The sequence below is a fragment of the Pipra filicauda genome, unplaced genomic scaffold, assembly GCF_003945595.2.
Source record: "Pipra filicauda isolate LSUMZ 115617 unplaced genomic scaffold, ASM394559v2 scaffold530_size479538_pilon, whole genome shotgun sequence".
In the NCBI taxonomy this organism is placed as follows: domain Eukaryota; kingdom Metazoa; phylum Chordata; class Aves; order Passeriformes; family Pipridae; genus Pipra; species Pipra filicauda.
Window position 1 is genome coordinate 398,590 of NW_024104677.1, and position 18,206 is coordinate 416,795.

The 18,206-nt window shown below is 39.7% G+C and overlaps 1 protein-coding gene across 2 annotated transcripts in view; it reads left to right on the forward strand.

The window, feature by feature from the left end:
- Nucleotides 1-18,206, forward strand: part of LRP6 (LDL receptor related protein 6) — a 127,033-nt gene that overhangs the window by 81,962 nt on the left and 26,865 nt on the right. For both annotated transcript variants that reach the window (XM_027709889.2, XM_039387102.1), the window contains exons 8-12: nucleotides 6,550-6,766; nucleotides 8,078-8,367; nucleotides 11,809-12,035; nucleotides 14,927-15,111; nucleotides 16,792-17,118. In XM_027709889.2, coding sequence (XP_027565690.1) covers nucleotides 6,550-6,766; nucleotides 8,078-8,367; nucleotides 11,809-12,035; nucleotides 14,927-15,111; nucleotides 16,792-17,118 — 1,246 coding nt within the window. The remainder of the gene's footprint in view (nucleotides 1-6,549; nucleotides 6,767-8,077; nucleotides 8,368-11,808; nucleotides 12,036-14,926; nucleotides 15,112-16,791; nucleotides 17,119-18,206) is intronic.

The following is an 18,206-nucleotide window of genomic DNA, read 5'->3' on the forward strand; positions in this document are numbered from 1 at the left end:
AAAATATATTTTGAATTCTTTGGAAAAATTGTTAGAGCTCAAAAGGAAATTGAGGGTGCTGGGGAACTGTTAAATTAGAAATTGTTAATGGCTGTTATAAAACAATTAACAGTAGGAAATTGTAGAGTTGGCTGGAGGCATTTGCTTTTTGAAGCAAATAGAAAGGGTTCCAGGGGTTTCCTTCTGCTGATTACTCAGGATTTCACTGCAATGAAGAGATGACTTCCCATTTAATATCTAAAACATTTCATAAAATTTTAGAATTGTGGGAAAATGCTGTTAACAGTAAGTTAATGACAGTGACAGAATAATTTCCTCAAACTGAGTTGGAAGTTTCAGTTGCTCACTTAAAGAGAGTATAGTTGATCAAGACTCTAAATTTTTAGAGTGGAAGACTAATAAAACTGGAAATTTAGACGTGTTAATCATATGATATTGCTGCATTTGTGACAGTAAAAGCATTCCATTCTGTTTTGTTTATGTTGCTTAAAGAAGCAAGTTGAAAATTTATCATTCTCAAACCCAGTTTGAAAAAATGCTAATATAATGATTAGAAGGCATTCTGGCTGTCTTTTATTTTTAGGAGAAATGCTGCCCCAGTTTTCTTTTTTTTTCCTTAACCAAATAAATTTAATGAGTGTAGTGTTGGTTTTCACTTTTTTGGTAAAATAAGATTCGTGTATATTTAGATAGACAATGAACAGTCATATCCCTGATTAGCAGTGCCATGAACTGAGTCATTATTTGTTGCATCAAATAGCATGTGTAAGTATTTACCGTTGGATAATCAGGGCTGAAGGAACTAAGCCTAAACTGTGAGTATTCCTAGATTATTTCAGGTATAATGCAAGCCTTGCTCAGTATCTTTTCCCATTGTATATTGGAATATCAGGCTATTTGTATTGAATTCAGTATTTCACAGCTGTTCGACAGTGATGCTTCTCTGCAATCATCTTAAGCAGAGCAGTGTTTAATGATCAAGCTTGTGAGAAATTCACTTTTTTACCTCTGTTTTTATTTGTATTTATTCCTATGGTGCGTTAGCATGACCCATGTAAAAATTGTGAAGGTGATAATTATGATTTTTTGCTGTTCTTAAACTATGGGAAGAAACCCAACTTGTCATTAGAATGACTTTAGAATTTAAGGTCTGCTCAGGAAGAATTTACCTTTTTTTCTGTGATGTTTCCTTCACAGAAGTTTGTGCCAAACGTTTGGAGTTTTGTGCATGCTGTAAAGTAAATTGTAACTGTATATCTAAGAGTATATTTCAACATATACCAAGGAAACAACAAGCTAGTGTGCGCTTGTGGAACACATGACATGCAAAGCATTGCCACAGGGTCAGAAGGCTAATTCCTTATCCTTTCAGAAGAAACATAAATGCTACAATTGCATCATTCCTGTGAGTCAGCCTGAGGAGATGATTGCCAAATCTAAAGGCTGATAGAAATTTTGTAGGGCTGGTGCAGTGATGGCAGCAGTATTTGAGCAGGGTAGTTGAGGTCCTGTATATTAAGTGAGGTCTTCTGACCTCTCTGAGGATCACTAAGCTGGTGCTAGTAAAGATGCTGAAGTTCAGGAACCAATAGCAGCTAAGGTATCTGTTATTTGTCCAAAAATTGGCTGTTGATTTTAAAAATCAGAGCTGAGGTTCAAGTTACTATTAATTTATTGTAAGATGTTTGTATCTGAAATTAGATGAGTTTGTGGATTTTACTGGAAGAAGTTGTTTGTTTTGGATTTTTGGGGGTTTTTTTTGCTGATGTGTGTGTCTGTGAAATAAATGAAGTTCTGGCAACATCTTGTAGTGTTAGCTGGGGACTTCCAGTAATCTTTCATTTTTTGAAGATACTGTTACCAGGTGGTGTTTATAAATTTTCATTGTGTGTTGACTTCCTTTGCTCCCATTATTCTGAGAAAGAACTTGATACTTAACCTGCTCCCTTATTATTTATAACTACATCCAAAAGAGGACCCAGGAAACTACAGGCCCATTAGTCTTACTCCAGTCCCTGGAAAGAGTTCTCCTAGAGACTTGCAAGCCAAATGAAGCAGGTAGCCAACACAGATTTCCCAAGGGCAAAAAAGAGATAAGTGCAAGGTCCTACATGTGGTATGACATAAACTAAGAGCCCAAAACAGGCTAGGAACTGTGTGGCTGGGAAGGAACCTTGCTGAAAGGGACCTGCAGGTCCTGGTGGAGTGTACATAAATCCAGCATGCTGCTGCAGCAATGAAGGCAAATCAGATCCTGAGCTGTGTCCACAGGGATTGCTAGCAGAGGTGAGGACATGATCATCCCACTTTACTCAATGCTTGTCAGGCCATACCTAGAACTCTGGTCCCTACAGTTCAAAAAAGATGCAGAGAGACTGGAGAGGGCCTAAAGGAAGGCCACAATGATGATCATAGGAGAACATATCCCGTGAGTAAAGACAGAAGGGGTTTGGCCTTTTCTCCCTGGAGAAGAGAAGGCTCTGGACATTTTTCCAGTACTCAAGGAGGATGGAGGCTCTCCCAACACATGGAGCCACATGGAGAGGACAGGAGCAACTGGTACAAGTTGCACTGAGGAAGATTTCGTCTTAATGTAAGACAGAAATATTTTACTGAAGGATGTGATTGAGTCCTGATCACTGGAAGTTGTCAAGTTATGACTGGACAGGATAATCTCATCTAGGCTCCTTTCCCACAAAAAATTGGAGCACATGATCTTTCGAGGTACCTTCCAACCTGGGCTGGTCTATGATTCTGTGGCTCTATATTGAAAATTAAACTCTGCTTATGAGTTCATTTGAAAAGTTTATATGAAAGGTTAATGTGAATGGTTTGCACTCTGTCACCTTGACCTCAGTCATCCATACTGAAGGCTGTCTGACACCTTGTAGAAGGGCTCTTATGTTTGATCTAAGTAACCCAGTAGGGACAGACACTTTATATGATTAGCATCTCCTCAGTGCTGGGCACATAAACTAGTGTACATTTGCTTAGTCTCTGCTGCCATTGGCCTTGGTCCACTGGACCTGAGTGGACTGCTTGTCTGCACAGTTTTGCCAGGGTTCTAGCACAACCTCTAACCAGAGCTGAACATGATTTTAATGAATGAGATAGATTAGTGGTGAAACTCTAGACTTAAAACAGTCAAATGACGAGTTTAAACTACCATTTTGATAATCCCAGATTATCAGAAAGGCGAATTTACTGCATTAGCTTATTTATCACAGTGATTACTGGTATTCAGGAGTGAATTGAATGCAGGGTATATGATAGCAAGAAAGACCCTTAGAATATGTCTCTGTGCATGCCAGTCTGTAACTTTAAATTAGAAGTACTGCTTCAAAGTTGTTATTTTATTGTTCCTGCTGATCATTAAGTACAGCATCTTAAAAATGTGACTACATTTTTAGCAGTAATTAATTTACTTTGAATAAGCTGCATTTTCTTGAGGTCATAGGTTTGCATTCATTATTATTCTAGCATAAACAAAGCCCTTATTCTACAAGCAGGATATCTGGTATTTTTTCTGAGGCCATTTAATTTTTGGGCTTTGTTTTATCTTTTCTTTCATGGAACTATTTGCTCTTTCAGTAAAGGTGGTGTTTATGGTTGCACCACATCTGTTTCCTCTAGTAGCCTACATTCTCAGTGTGGTTTGTAGTATAATGGCCTCAGAATGTGAAACTCACACCACATTGTGGTTAAAAGCAGCATAAACCTCTGGAGTCACTGCCTCATAGCAGCTGAAGATAGGTTTCTTGTATTTGGGATTCTGGACAGGTTTCACTGTGATGAGCTGATCCATGTGGAACTGGAGATGGGGGAAGGAATGCATAAAGTATTGGCTGGGACTTGATTATTGTCTGAATTTCAGTATGCGAAAAGATGATGCTGGAATTCTTTGAAATTGGTTAATTAGTGATTGTTTCTTTTTTCTTTGTTTTTGTTATATGTATCATCCCTACATCCCTTGCCACTTTCCTTCTGACTTATACCAGACTGCTTGATTCTGTAGCCTATGGCTGAAATTCTATTCAAATCACCTAAAATGCAGCCAAAGTGCGTGCAGACAATATGGTGCCATGGAAAAAAAATTAAAAATATGTATACATATGAGTGTGTGTGTGTATATATATATATAGATAATATATATATATATATACACATATATATATATATATATATGGTGGTACCTGGCTGCTAATGGGCAGATGTTTATATTAAGTAAGATTTCACAGATGTGCTCAGGTAAAATTGCAGTGAGAGCAGGGTGGCAGGTATGTGTAGGTACTTTCAGATAGGTGCATGTTTTGTGTAGGTGACATAAAAGTGTCTTTCAAAATAGCCTGTATGAGTCAACCCAAAAATTAATTAAAAGCAGATACTTAATCCTTAAGTCCTCCGTTCTCTTTTCCTGACTTTCTTCAGTATAGGGGGAAGCTTACTTAAACAGCTCTTGTTTTAATGTTTGCCAAAGAAAGTTCATCTCACACCCCACACCTTCTCTTTGCCAGTAGTTAAGCCCTCCCTTAATTAGAGGATTTTCTTTCTTTTATAAGTACTAGGCAAAAAATGTAATTTCTAAAGATACTGCTTTGTGATGGTGATGTTTTACTGCTTATTACTATGTGGTTTTAGTTGATTCACTTTACAACATCCTTCCATTCTGTGTATCTTTTTAGTCTGCTTAGCAAGCACTAATTGCCATGTATTAATTAGTTGCAAACAAATGGCTTATCTCTGTAGTCTAAAGGGGAGGGGGAAACAAGTCATCACAGATGAGTTGTCTATTTTTGAGATACATGTGCATTTGTAGAAACATACACTGCTAGACTGAAGATTTTTGGTAAGCCAATGCCATAAAGTAATTATGAGCTTTTTTTAAGTAGATATGGAACTTATTCCTACAAACCAGCAAGTATACAGAGCCCCTTTGATTTTTCTGTAGGAAATGTGCACATAAAAATTCAATTCCCATTCAAATATACTGAGAGTAAGTGCCATAATGTCAGGAAGTTTGACAAGGAATAGTTCTAAGGAGAAATTAAATTATTGTGAAGATTATAGCATTTCTTCCACTTTTTTAGAGAATTTATAAATATTTTATTAATGTGTACGTTATACTGTATGCTGGCAAAGGTGTGTTTCAGTTCTGCTTCTCTATTCATTTCTTCTCTTCTCGTATGTGCTTGGATAGGCAAAAGGTACAAGTTGCTCCAAACTGGCCTTTACACTTCTTGTGAGCTAGGAAATTATTCTGGATGAAAACTATCATCCATCTAGTCTGACTTTCTAAATCAATTGATCCTGAAGGTTGTCATTACACAAGTCTTTGAGTTTAAGCCCTGGGAAGAAAGGGAAGTCATACACACTTGTTTGTGGCTGTCTCAATTCCACCAGGCAAGTCAGAGAGATTTGAAAACAGTGATTTAGTAAATCATTCTTTTTCTAGTTCTTTACTTAGAAATCCTTGGGCAGTGGGAAGGATGTTTAAATGTTTCAGGGATTAGTACGCTATCTTGAATTTTGTGAATCATATTGTTTTGGGAAGTTTTTATATTAAGGTTGGTTGGGGGTTTTTTTTCTGTTTTTGGAAGGGTGGTATACATGCTGTAAGCTCAAGCTATAAATTTGAAACAAGCAGGAATATTTCAGAAGATTTTTTCTGAAAAATTGCCATGCTGAATAATTTTTAAGCTTTTCTTAAAACACAGGACTCTTCATTCATGTCAGTATGGTACTTTTTGTAATAATATTTGGCATTCATAAGGTACTTGATCACTTGAAGATGCATACATATGTTTAATTAATCCTTTCAGTGCCTCTTTGAGGAAGTTAGGTATTACTCCTTTTTAGCAGTAGAGAAAAATGACACAGTAAATTCAAGTGTCTTGATCAAAGGCATGCAATTATTTACAGACTATTACTGTTCCTTGTAGTAAAAAATTAATGTACTTAATTTTGAAGAATGTAAGACTGGTTTCTTATTCAGACTTGGGAATATAAATATACTCTGTAGATTGTCTTGACTGTTTGACTCCCAGTATTTATGTGGGGCTTCCTCTTATTGCTCTCTGTAACCTGGACAAAGCTCACTTGGGAGGGACTGTGGAATACAAGAAGCTGACCCAGAATTCCTTAACCCTTGTAAGTTTATCTTCATTCCTGTAAAACACAGTGTCTCCCATTTAAAACTAAACCAAAACTCATGTCAGAAGTAAAAGAGAGGTGTAACAAGTGTAAATACTACTACATAATAATAGTTCCTAAAGCAAATGTAAGGAGTGTTGTGTCATAATTTCGTATTATGATCTGCTTATGAGACTAGCCTTATAAATAAGGGATCCTCTGTGGCTTTTAGAGTAAGTGCCCCTTAATATAGTCTCTTTTTTTTATTACGATGCTGTATAACATTGATAGCATTATAATGGATAGGAAATTATTTCTTCATTTGAAATCTAAGTGTGGAGCAGCTAGTTTATTAATCTGACAAATAGCAGCAGATTTATTCTATATACCTAATAAATTTGTGTTTGTATATGTGCATAGGTCATGAATACTGATGGAACTGGTAGAAGAGTTCTGGTGGAGGACAAACTGCCTCATATATTTGGATTCACGTTGTTGGGAGACTACATTTATTGGACAGACTGGCAAAGACGCAGCATCGAACGCGTGCATAAACGCACAGCAGAGAGAGAGATCATCATAGATCAACTGCCTGATCTAATGGGCCTAAAAGCTACAAATGTTCGCCAGATAATTGGTGAGTAAAAATTCTAATGAGGCAAGTGAAAATGAAATAGAAAATTTCAGCAGTGCTATTCTGCAGATTTTTAGAAATGGACAGAACGCAGTTCTATTGCATGATAACTGCCGGCAGCAGTTTGATGGGATGGGTTAGGTCTTGCGTGAGGTGCTTCAGTTCTCTAACTTGGAAGAATATCGAGCTGGAAAACAACCAGGCACACCCCAAACCAGGTAATTTTCTGCTTCTTAGGGAATCGGAACAGCTTGTAAGTCTGAACAGCCCTGGATCCAGAAGAAGAAAAGAAGGATCATGGAAAATGAATCTTCTTTTTGTAACAGCTAACTATTTATGAACCTGCAGCTGTAGCAGCTTTTCATCTTGCAATCTGAGCATGTGCTCCCAGTGTGCAAAAGCTAAGACTGAGCTGTTTTGAGTCTGTTAAGTACTTTTCACATTAATACTAGAAAATCATCTTTAAAAATAATTAGAAGTACTTCCTGTCCTGCAGTGTATGTGGTGTAAAAAAAGGAGGATCTAGCTTTAAACTGGCTGTCATAGGCTATCCAAACACTGGTAGCAGTGTAACTGTAGCATCACAGAACTCATCACCTTACCTGAATATTCTGCTGTGTGGGTAAGGCTTGCAGCTTCTTGCTGCCATGTGTGGATTGTACTGCAGGAAAGTAGTCAAATGTAGTTGAGCTATATCTTTACATGGCTATTGCCACATTATCAAGGTGCCCCAAGGTATATGTGCTTTAATTGCGGCCCTCTTTCCAACTGTTTGGCTAATGGAACTCGTGAGTGCCAAGCATCTCTTAGTAGGTGCATTTGCAGCACGTGCAGGTACACAAGTGAGTATTGCAAAGAGCTGCTTCACTTGCATCCTAGAGAGAAGAGACCATTGAATGGATGTGAAAATAGATGGGCAAATTTTTCACCTCTAGGAATGCACCTGGGTTGTAGGAATGTAACTGGACCAGTGTACTGTAAAAAGCAGCAGAACGTACACTTGCTTACATGCTTCAGTGCTTGTGCTGTGAACTGGAATTCTCAGTAGCTGTAGAAGTCCAGATCCTTTTCCATAATGCTGGGTTTGTTTCATGGGGTAAGGAAAACAAGCCCTGGCTTTCTAGCCAAGTAGAGTAACGTCTGTCTGAAGGATTACAGGAAATGAACAAAAATTAATTTATTCAGAGAATATAAGGAGAAAAACTATATGTTTACTTAAAGACTCATAGTGTTGTTGATGCATGTGAGGACTAGCTTCACCTTTCACCTGAAGTTGGTTTGCAATGGTTGCTTTTGCTTTTACTGCATGCTTAGGTACAAACCCATGTGCGGAAGATAACGGCGGCTGCAGCCACCTGTGTCTGTACAGACCACAAGGCCTTCGCTGCGCCTGCCCCATCGGCTTGGAGCTCATCAATGACATGAGGACCTGCATCGTCCCAGAAGCTTTCCTGCTGTTTTCTCGGAGAGCAGATATCAGACGAATCTCTCTAGAAACCAACAACAACAACGTTGCTATCCCGCTCACTGGAGTCAAGGAAGCTTCCGCTCTGGATTTTGATGTGACAGACAATCGCATTTACTGGACTGACATTTCACTGAAGGTAGAGATTTATTCCATATTGGCTATTCAGCTATTACAAACTTCTTGAAATACTTTAGAATGGATTGATAAATGCAGTTCACAAAATTCAAGGGATATGTAAAAGAGCATTTTCTAACTAAGAATGGCGTACATTTTTGTTACACTACATTCTCTCCTAGAATTTGTTTGTATTGGGTTTGCATGGTAAGGTTTTGGTAGTGAGGGGGCTACAGGGTTGGCTTCTGTGAAAAGCTGCCAGATGTTTCCCCATGTCCAACAGTGCCAATGCCAGCCAGCTCCAGGACACACCTGCCCCTAGCCAAGGCTGAACCCTTTCAGCAATGGTGGCAGAGCCTCTGGGGTAAAGTATTTAAGGGAAAAAAGTTACCACAACCACCACAACTGCAGCTGGAAAGAGCAGTGAGAATATGAAAGAGAAACAGCTGTGCAGACACCAAGGTAAGTGAGGAAAGAGAGTGAGGAGGTGCTTCAGGCACCAGAGCAGAGATTCCCCCTGCAGCCCATGGTGCAGCCTGCAGTGAGGCAGCTGTGTCCCTGCAGCCCATGGAGGTCCATGAGGATGCAGAGATCCACCTGCAGCACGTGGAGGACCCAATGCCAGAACAGATGGATGCCTGAAGGAGGCTGTGACCCCGTGGGAAACCCATGCTGGAGCAGACTCCTGGCAGAGACCTGCAGACCTTTGAGAGAGGAGCCCAGACTGGAGCAGTTTTGCTGGCAGGACTTGTGAGCCTGGGCTGGGGGACCCAGGTTGGAGTAGCCTGTTCTAGAAAGACCTTTGGAAGGGACCCATGCTGGAGCACTTTGTGAAGCACTGCCATCTGAGGGAAGGACTCATACTGGGAGGGTCCCCCACACCAGAGCAGAGGGAGTCCTCCCCATGAGGAGGAAGGAGCAGCAGAGGCAACGTGTGATGAACTGACCACAACCCTGTGAGACACTGGATTATTGTATTAATTATTGTGTTGGACCAACTCAAGGAGGGAAGGGGGGGGGCAAGGCAATTTCATGGAGGTGAGGTAATGCCCATTTCCCAGTCCCTGTGAGTCTCACCAGGCAACGCCAGAATAACTGTCAGTCAGAGGCAGCCCAGGAGCACAGCCTATACCACACCCTGGAACCCCTAACCCTGCCTTAGATTGGCTGGCACGGTGGGAGCACCACCCCTCCCCCCTCCCCAGAGTGGCCAATGGGCCAGAAGTCCTGCCTGGGAGGCCACAGAAGGCCAGAGCAAATAAAGACAACAGCACGTGGTCTCCATCTTTTCTCAAGCCCTACCACCTGGCCACGTGAAAGCTGGAGTCTCACAGGACTCTGGTGGTAGCTATATAATTTTCTCTTTTTCTCTTTCTTTCTTTAATCTTTCTTCTAATCTCCTTTCTTATTATTTTGGATAGCTGGATACTGAATGGGTTGGGTTTTGCTAAGTTGTATGTGTTAGCATGTGCTAACTCAGTGCTTTGTTGAATGCTTTATTTTGGTTGTATACCACCCTTTAAATTTTGCCAAGATCTCTTATTTTTCCTAAAGTTTACCAGTAAAAGTACTCCTTGAGAAAATGTGTGAAGCTTTTTCTCTTTTGTGCTCTCTCTTAACATGTTAAAAGAACTGAAGGCTCTTCTAATAATCCAGAGAGCACATATTGATGGAGCCTTGTATATTTTTAAACTAAAACTCGCTTGCTGAGCTCGTAGCTCAAAACTTGGGGTCTTACAAATGCCCGTTCCCCATCCTCCCATGCCACTGTGGGCAAGGAGGTAGAGAAATTGGGAGTGAGATAGAGCCTGGGAAGAAGGGAGGGGTGAGGGAAGGTGTTTTAAGATTTGGTTTTATTTCTCATTATTCTGCTCTGATCTGATTGGTAATAAATTTATTTTTTCGAAGTTGAGTCTGTTTTTCCCATGACAGTAACTGGTGAGTGATCTCTCTCTGTCCTTATCTCAACCCCCGAGCCTTTCATTATATTTTCTCTTGGGTACTTGACATCCAGTCAGGATCAACACACAATGTCATTTAAATCTACTATATACATTTTCACATAAAGAATAAGTTTGCAAACATTTATTTTTTGTAGAAAGCTGAGAAGAATGCCATATGGCAGGAGGTTTCAGCAGTCAGAGTTGTTTTACTGAATACATCTAACAGGGGGGGAAACCTTGTCTTGGCTCAGAAAGTAAAAATGGGTCTTGCCTATTTATTAACTTTCAGATACTGCACATTATGAGTCACAGATTTTATGAAACAGGTCTAGACTGACAAATCAGAAAAGGTGGAGGGTAGGTGTTTAAATGTTGAGTGATGAAATCTGTGTATCATCTGTTTTCTCTGGTACCAGTGAGGCTAGTGATTCCTTTTTGTTTTTCATGGGTTGTAGAATTAGTCAGAATTGTGAGCACTAAAATTTAGTTTTTAATGACTTTTTCTGTAATTGAGTTGAACCCTGTGCCAACAATAAGTTATGGACTTCTGCAAGTAAAGAATCATCAAAGTTAAAAACACAGAGTTTAAGTGACTTTGCAGGAGGTGACTTGGCTGAACTCTTAGGCATTGGTACTCATTTGAGCTGTGTAAGCGATACAGATGAAGACTGAGATATAAACTTCCCTATTGTGTAATGTCACAAACTGGCATAATTATCAGGTAGTGTTCAAACTGGGAAGTAAACAAAAAAAATCAGTGTTTTTTTAACTTCTGGTGAGTAGTGAGTGAGGAGTGTATGCAGATAGGAATATTAAGGACATAGAAAGGTAGCCCATGTTTGCCAAAAGAATTTTATGCCTTCCTAACATTAGTCCTTTACTTACAGGCTTACCAGGAACTGCCTAGACTAATATATTATTAAAATATAATTTTGACTGTATCTGCTATCACAGGCTGATCCTGATGGCAAAGAGTTAAAAAAAAATCTTTGGAATAAAAATCCAAGAAGCAATTCTGCTTAGTGAAATTAAATTTAGCCATCAGTACTGAAGCACTTACTCTACTGTGCTCATTGGGAGTTTGGTTGTTTTCTTGTGTTTGCTGTTCTGTCCTAAACTTTTTCATTAGGCTGCTTTAAATAGTGTCCCATGCTATAACATTGATGTTTTTCTATAGTCCTGGGAGAGCCAAAATATTTCCCTCTCAAGGTTGGCACTGTGTTATTAATAAGATTGCTTTGACATGTAGACTGCTTAATTCAACCAGACTAGTTATCCTATTTATTTCCCCTGTGAAATGCCATTCTAATTGACACAGAATACATTCGTAGAGCACAGTAAATCATTACTTCTGAATAGCAGCATTGTTTGCTTTGCAAATAAGGAGCGTGTTGGAAGATCCTCTTTCCTGTGAGATGTCTAAAATCTGAAAGTGTTTAAAATGCAACAAAGAAAACAGCCAGCCCAATGACAGACTGGTAAAATCTCTAATTTGCCTGTGTATCTTTGTATCCCTGCAGACCATCAGCAGAGCGTTTATGAATGGCAGCGCACTGGAACACGTTGTGGAGTTTGGCTTGGATTACCCTGAAGGCATGGCTGTGGACTGGCTGGGGAAGAACCTGTACTGGGCTGATACTGGAACAAATCGTATAGAAGTGTCAAAGCTGGATGGGCAGCATCGCCAGGTGCTGGTGTGGAAAGATCTAGACAGTCCCCGGGCATTGGCATTGGACCCTGCTGAGGGGTAACTTGTTGATTTAATTTTATGTTTATGAACAGTGAAAAACAGCATTGTAATGCTTACTCTAGGGCATGTTAGTTAGGCACTGTGTGTAAACCCTGAGAGAACTGAGCTGGGGAATACAACCTGGTAATTTAGAGGAATGTGCTCCGTATGTCCTGAATAATCAATAAGAATATTAAAAAAAAACCAACCAAACAAAAAAAGCAGAGCAGCTCATTAAAAAGGGATTTATATTTAGGTTTACATTAATCACAGAATCACAGTAGTTTTAGGTTTATGGAATTCATTAATTCAAATACAATACTATAGTATTGAAATAAATATATTTATCATTTTAAAAATTAGGATTTTTTTCATCACAAGTTAGAGTCCATAAAGGTATTAAATGATTTAATTTGAGAGTAGAGAAGGGCAGGTTATAGTCTGAGAATAAGGAAGGTGTTTGTTTCTTCAGATAAGGGAACCTTTTTAGTTGGTATGGACAAGGGAAGCAGTGATAGAGGAGGAGAGGAAACAATTATATCCACCTATCCCCAAAATTAAAGACTTCCTGAGAAGAAACTTCTTAGTTGGATTCAAGTGTATTACAAAAAGCAAAAGTAGGGCAATAAGCAGAGAGGGAGGAAGGAGTGGGGCAAGACGAGGTAAACTATTCAGCTTCTAAAATAGCTCTTCTACCATGAAATGCTCATTTGACATTAAATAATTACTGCAAAAGCTTTTTGAGGTTATACCAATATTGTATTACTCTTTATTTTGCAAAAGAAGGAACTTCCTTTACAAAGATTATGAGATTATCACAGTTTCCAGCGACAATGCAAGAGCTGCAGCAATGCAGAGAACTCGGAACACGTTCCTCCTGCTTTATTTCAGCAAGGTGGTGGCAATGGTCACAGTGCTTCCCTGACAGAGTTCTGCTCTGCTGCTACTGGGACTCAGAGATTGGATTCAGCCCTGACTTGCCAGGGGTTGCCTGGACTAGTACATCAAAGGGAATTCAAGACCAGATTGTTAGATACAGTTACTCATTTGTAACAAAAGGTTGCTATGGATGATTCTAGTTGTACACTGGAAATAGGTTTTTCCCAAGGATTATTATGATTCAATGCTTTGTCTCTTTACTACAGATCAGAAAAAAATTACTTGAGTAGGAAAGCCCGTTTTCTCTTTTTCCTTATAGCAATAGTATAGTTGTATACTTATATATATATATATGTACTTATATAAGTATACTTATAGTGTAGTTGTACTTTATATAGAAGTTTTCATGGCATTGCTACTATGGGGGCAATTTTAACACTTAGCTCCATGCTATGTACAACTTGCAAAATTTATATACAAAATACTTGCAAAAGTTTTAAGAAAAGATTTCCAAGTACTCCTAGTGTCTAAAGAATAGCTCCCCCTTGATCATCAGTTTTTGAAGCAACTTCTCTCATTGTGCAGTTGGTTGGAATTGAAAGACTTTACAGGTGTTTGTTACTAGAGATATTAAAAAAGAAAGGTGTAAACATTGCATGTGAGCTGCATTCCACTTTTGGAAGAAGTGACTAACTAGTCATCAAATATACAGCTTACTCTACTGTACAGTGTCTAAAGAAAATGTAAATATGTACAAGTCTATCCTTCTGCCAAATGAGGCATAAACTGGCATGTGAGTATGTAATGGTCTGTACTTTTGCTCTGGTATAAATGCCATACAATTTTGTGTTATTCTGCTCTTGGCTGATATGTAACACACTTGTTACATGGCTGATTGATTTAGTTATGTGGAGATGAGCAGTGTGTGCTGGTTTAAAGGTAAACCAGCAGGGGAAATGAACTCAAAAGAGAGATTATAAGTCAGAATAACAATTTAATAAAATAATACAATAAGTATGATTATACAGACAAACAATTGGTTTTAACCCACAAAACCCAAATATATAACCCAGCACCCTGGGGCATGAACAGAGTGGTGTTCTTTGGGCCCCCTGAGTCCAAAGGAAAAGGAGAGGGGGAAACCTGTTGGTGAGAGTGCTGTTGCAGTCTGGTCAAGAGTGGTGATTGCAGTCCAGTCGAGAGTGATGGTTGCAGTCTGGTTGAAAAGTGGTGGTTGCAGTCCAGTCGAGAGCGGTGGTCTGCAGTCTGGTTGAGAGCAGTGATCTGCAGTCTTCCTCTGGATCCCACGAGTGGCTAAAAAGGTCCCAAGACTCCAAGATTATATATCCTCCAGTTCAGGCAGGGATGCTCAGTACCTCCCTCAGGGCGGGGGGTTCCTTAATGGGTGTGAGGACAAGAGCAACTCCTATCTCACAGGCCTCTTAACACCCAGTTTATAGCCTGAGGAGTCAGGCTCTATGGGCAGATGGTGTAAATGGTTCATTGATAACAGTTTCTGGGAAATGGCATGGAAGGCTATAGAATACACAGTTTTGGGTTACACCCATCCAGTGATGAACTGGTCTCAGCTGTCCTAATTAGGACACAGTGGCATCTATTAACAAAAGTACCCTGGATACCTACCTTTTTGCATTCCTTTGATAGACAACTGACTAGAAACAGAAGATAAGTGCCATGGAAAAACATCCTGCTAAATAACTGGGTATAAATGAGGGTGCCCAACTGCCACCTTTTTGCCTCCTAAATGGCGTACATGGATTAGTTACTACTGAAGTATTGTCATACAGTTCAGCTCCAAGCAGAAAAAATACTATTAGAAGCTTATTGACTCACTTCCTTGCTTGTATTTTGAAAAAAAAAAGCATTTCACATAATGGGGCTTAATAAATGCTCAAATTTACAGCTGTTGTTTTTCTCTTGGTCTTTCTGAGGGTTTTTTGTTTTGTTTTTCCTCTCAAGTTCTCTTGGATTGGATGTGATTACTTTCTTCCTTTTGTTCTTTTAATCAGGTTTATGTACTGGACCGAATGGGGTGGTAAGCCAAAGATTGACAGAGCTGCTATGGACGGCAGCGAGCGGACTACCCTGGTACCCAATGTGGGACGTGCCAACGGCCTGACTATTGATTATGCCAAAAGGCGCCTGTACTGGACCGACCTCGATACCAACCTGATAGAATCCTCCAACATGCTGGGTGAGCCTCAGAGCCTCGCGCAGCACCACGAGGATGCAGCTGCTTTTTCTGTGTTCCTTGTGGCAAATTGTTGCTTAAATAATGCAAAGATACGCATCGCGAGGCAAAAATAAAATTTTCCAAACTCACGAGGTGTTAATGTTTGCTGCTATAATCCATGTTTATGTAACACAAGATCTAGCAATTTTCTTGTAGATGATAGAGTTTCTCAGAATGTTAAAATTATACAAGGCGTACATATTTCCAGTTATATGTAGGACAAAGCTGTCAGCTTTCAGTGTTTTGGAGGGTCTTGTTTTGTTACTCTGAAGAGCACTGACAAATACGTAACAAAGGCAGAGAGAAAGCCAAGATAACAACAGCTTATTCAGTATTTTTCACAATGTAATTTAATACAGTTTGGTTTTAAATCTTTGTTAGTATCCCCAGGCATTTTTCCCGCCATTATTCTTCATGCTAAGGGCCTTTTCCTGGCTAGTACTTGTCAGCAGGGGAGTTCTCTTGTACTGGGGTGTTTTGTGATGATTTTTGTAAACTGGTCATTGCAGCTAAATGGAGGTGGAATATTTTATTCTTTCACCGTCTCAGAGTACCGTATTGAGGACCCAAGTCCTCTCAGATTTGCACAGTATCTTTTTTTTATTTCTTGGCACTCATAGGAGTGGGCTGCCTTGCTGTGTGCCAAACTATTCAGACTAGCATTAACACTAGCCAATATTTAAGGCTAAAGGAGTTTAAACAGTATGCTTGCAATAGTGGAACAGAGGTAGAAAAAAATCAAAACAGGAAAATGCAATATGGGAATTATATGTAATATGAAAGCTATTCTTCAGCTTCTTCCTTATTTTGGTGTGCTGTGGAGGCTGGCTCTGTGTTCTCTTGTGTAACGTGGAACGGGACATGGCATTTGAATTTCTTTTCCCTTGTGCCTGTGGCTAGTGATGGCAGAGTGTGGGGCTGTGCATCCTTGACTTCTCTGTGCAAAGGGGGAATGACTTCTTGCTTCATAATCTCCCTTTCATTTTGTGTGACTAGACAGCAGGAGGTGCTGTGGCAATGAAGCGATTGATATAACATGGTAGAAATAATTCCCCCCCCCCCCATGTCCTGCACCTTATGGTCTCTTAACGTTTCTACAGTGTACACAATTAACTGTTTCCTGTCTTGGCTTTCTGATTGCTCATTCCTGTTGTGACATTGCAGAGACAGGTTAGTTTAACCTTGTGCATTTAATTTTTTTCATAATGCAATGTAGAATTTCATTAAGCTCATAACAGTTTTAATTTTGTAAGCAGTGGGCAGAGACCCAAATGTGGTGCAAGAGATGCTGAACTGAGAATACGGTGTCAGGTTCCTGCATCAAATTGAGAAGGACTCCGTCTGTTTTGGGGAGGAGGGAAAGGACAGAATCTTTCTAAGAACCCTGATAATTTTCAAAATTGAGACTTTGTTCTTCAACAAAATACATTCTTTTCTGTAAATGGCAAGTAGCATTTCTGTGATAGGCTCTGAGATTTCATTTGAATATTGTGCATTACTTTATAATTTACTCTTTTAATGATGAAATAGTAACTTTATAGTAATCATGTGTTGACCTTTCTGTACAAGGGACATGTTCGGCAGCATATTGTTTGTCTGCATATAATTCTACTTTTTGTCTCTGTTCCTTTTTGGAAACAGGCCTTGACCGTGAGATTATAGCTGATGACTTGCCTCACCCGTTCGGCTTGACTCAGTATCAGGATTACATTTACTGGACAGACTGGAGCCGGCGCAGCATTGAACGAGCCAACAAGACCAGTGGCCAGAACCGAACGATCATCCAGGGGCATTTGGATTACGTTATGGACATCTTGGTCTTCCATTCATCCAGGCAGGCAGGCTGGAACGAGTGTGCCTCAAGCAACGGTCACTGTTCTCACCTGTGCTTAGCAGTGCCCGTTGGTGGGTTTGTCTGTGGCTGCCCAGCTCACTATTCCTTGAACTCTGACAACAGGACCTGTAGTGGTAAGCCACAATGAATGAAAATGAAAATGCAGAAGCACATGTGTTTAGTAACAGATTGCATTACACTTGGAGGAAAGAGTAGTTTTACAATTTTATAATACTAAAATCCTACTGAGTTTTAAGAGAACAGAGAATATTGAAAGAAATAAAAAAATAGTCTTGCAATATACCAGTATCACAAATAAGAGGAATGGCTGTTAGTGAACCTTTTCAATGGCTCAGCTACATCTATTTAAACAGGAAGGCTAAAAATGCTTTTGATTTTGTATGTCTGTCATACCCTCCTCAAGTGCTTACTTGCTTGTTTATTTATCTGCTTATTTATTTCAAGTCTTGCCTGACATAAAGGATATGTGATAGTTTGGTCTGGATTATGGATTTTGTGCAGGTTTTAGGTGGTCAGGATTTTGTGGTAGCTGTGTTTTCTGGCTGATGAGATGCTGAGGTGGGCCACTGTCATACCTCGAAAAGTGTTTCTTCCTCAGTGAAGATGGGTTCAGCTCCACGGCCTCCCCAGCAGTCTGATTTCTGATCTCGGTGCAGCCAAGCCCCATTTTTCTTTATTGTTGTGCAGAATACAAACCACGAGGCCCCTCAGGCTGTGTGTAATTAGTTTCTAACCAAATAATTTATCCATCTCTCAATAGCTGGCTGCCAGTGAAGCTTTCATAATTTTGGCAACCACACTGGATGGCTGATTTCCACTGGTGTCATTCAGATTAGTCAGTGGGTGAAGAGATTCATGGTACAGAGAGACAGATTGTATCTTGTCCACATTATGCATGAGTAGCAAAATCCAACTGTTGTTTTAAAGCCGAAAGCAGGACAGATTGTTCCACGAATGCCACCTCATGGCATTTTTTGAAAACTATGCTGTTCAAAGAACTCTGCTTTTCCACCTCCTGTGTGTCTTGTACTTCTCCTTTCCTTTTTTATTACAATGGTAATGACAATGGCATGACAACTAAATTCTTGCACTCTTGACAGCATCACATGTTCATGCGAGTTAAAGGCATGGCTGGCACCTCTCTGGTGATGACTGATTTTGTAAGTGGAGGAATTTGACTTGCAGTGGAGAATAAGTAGCA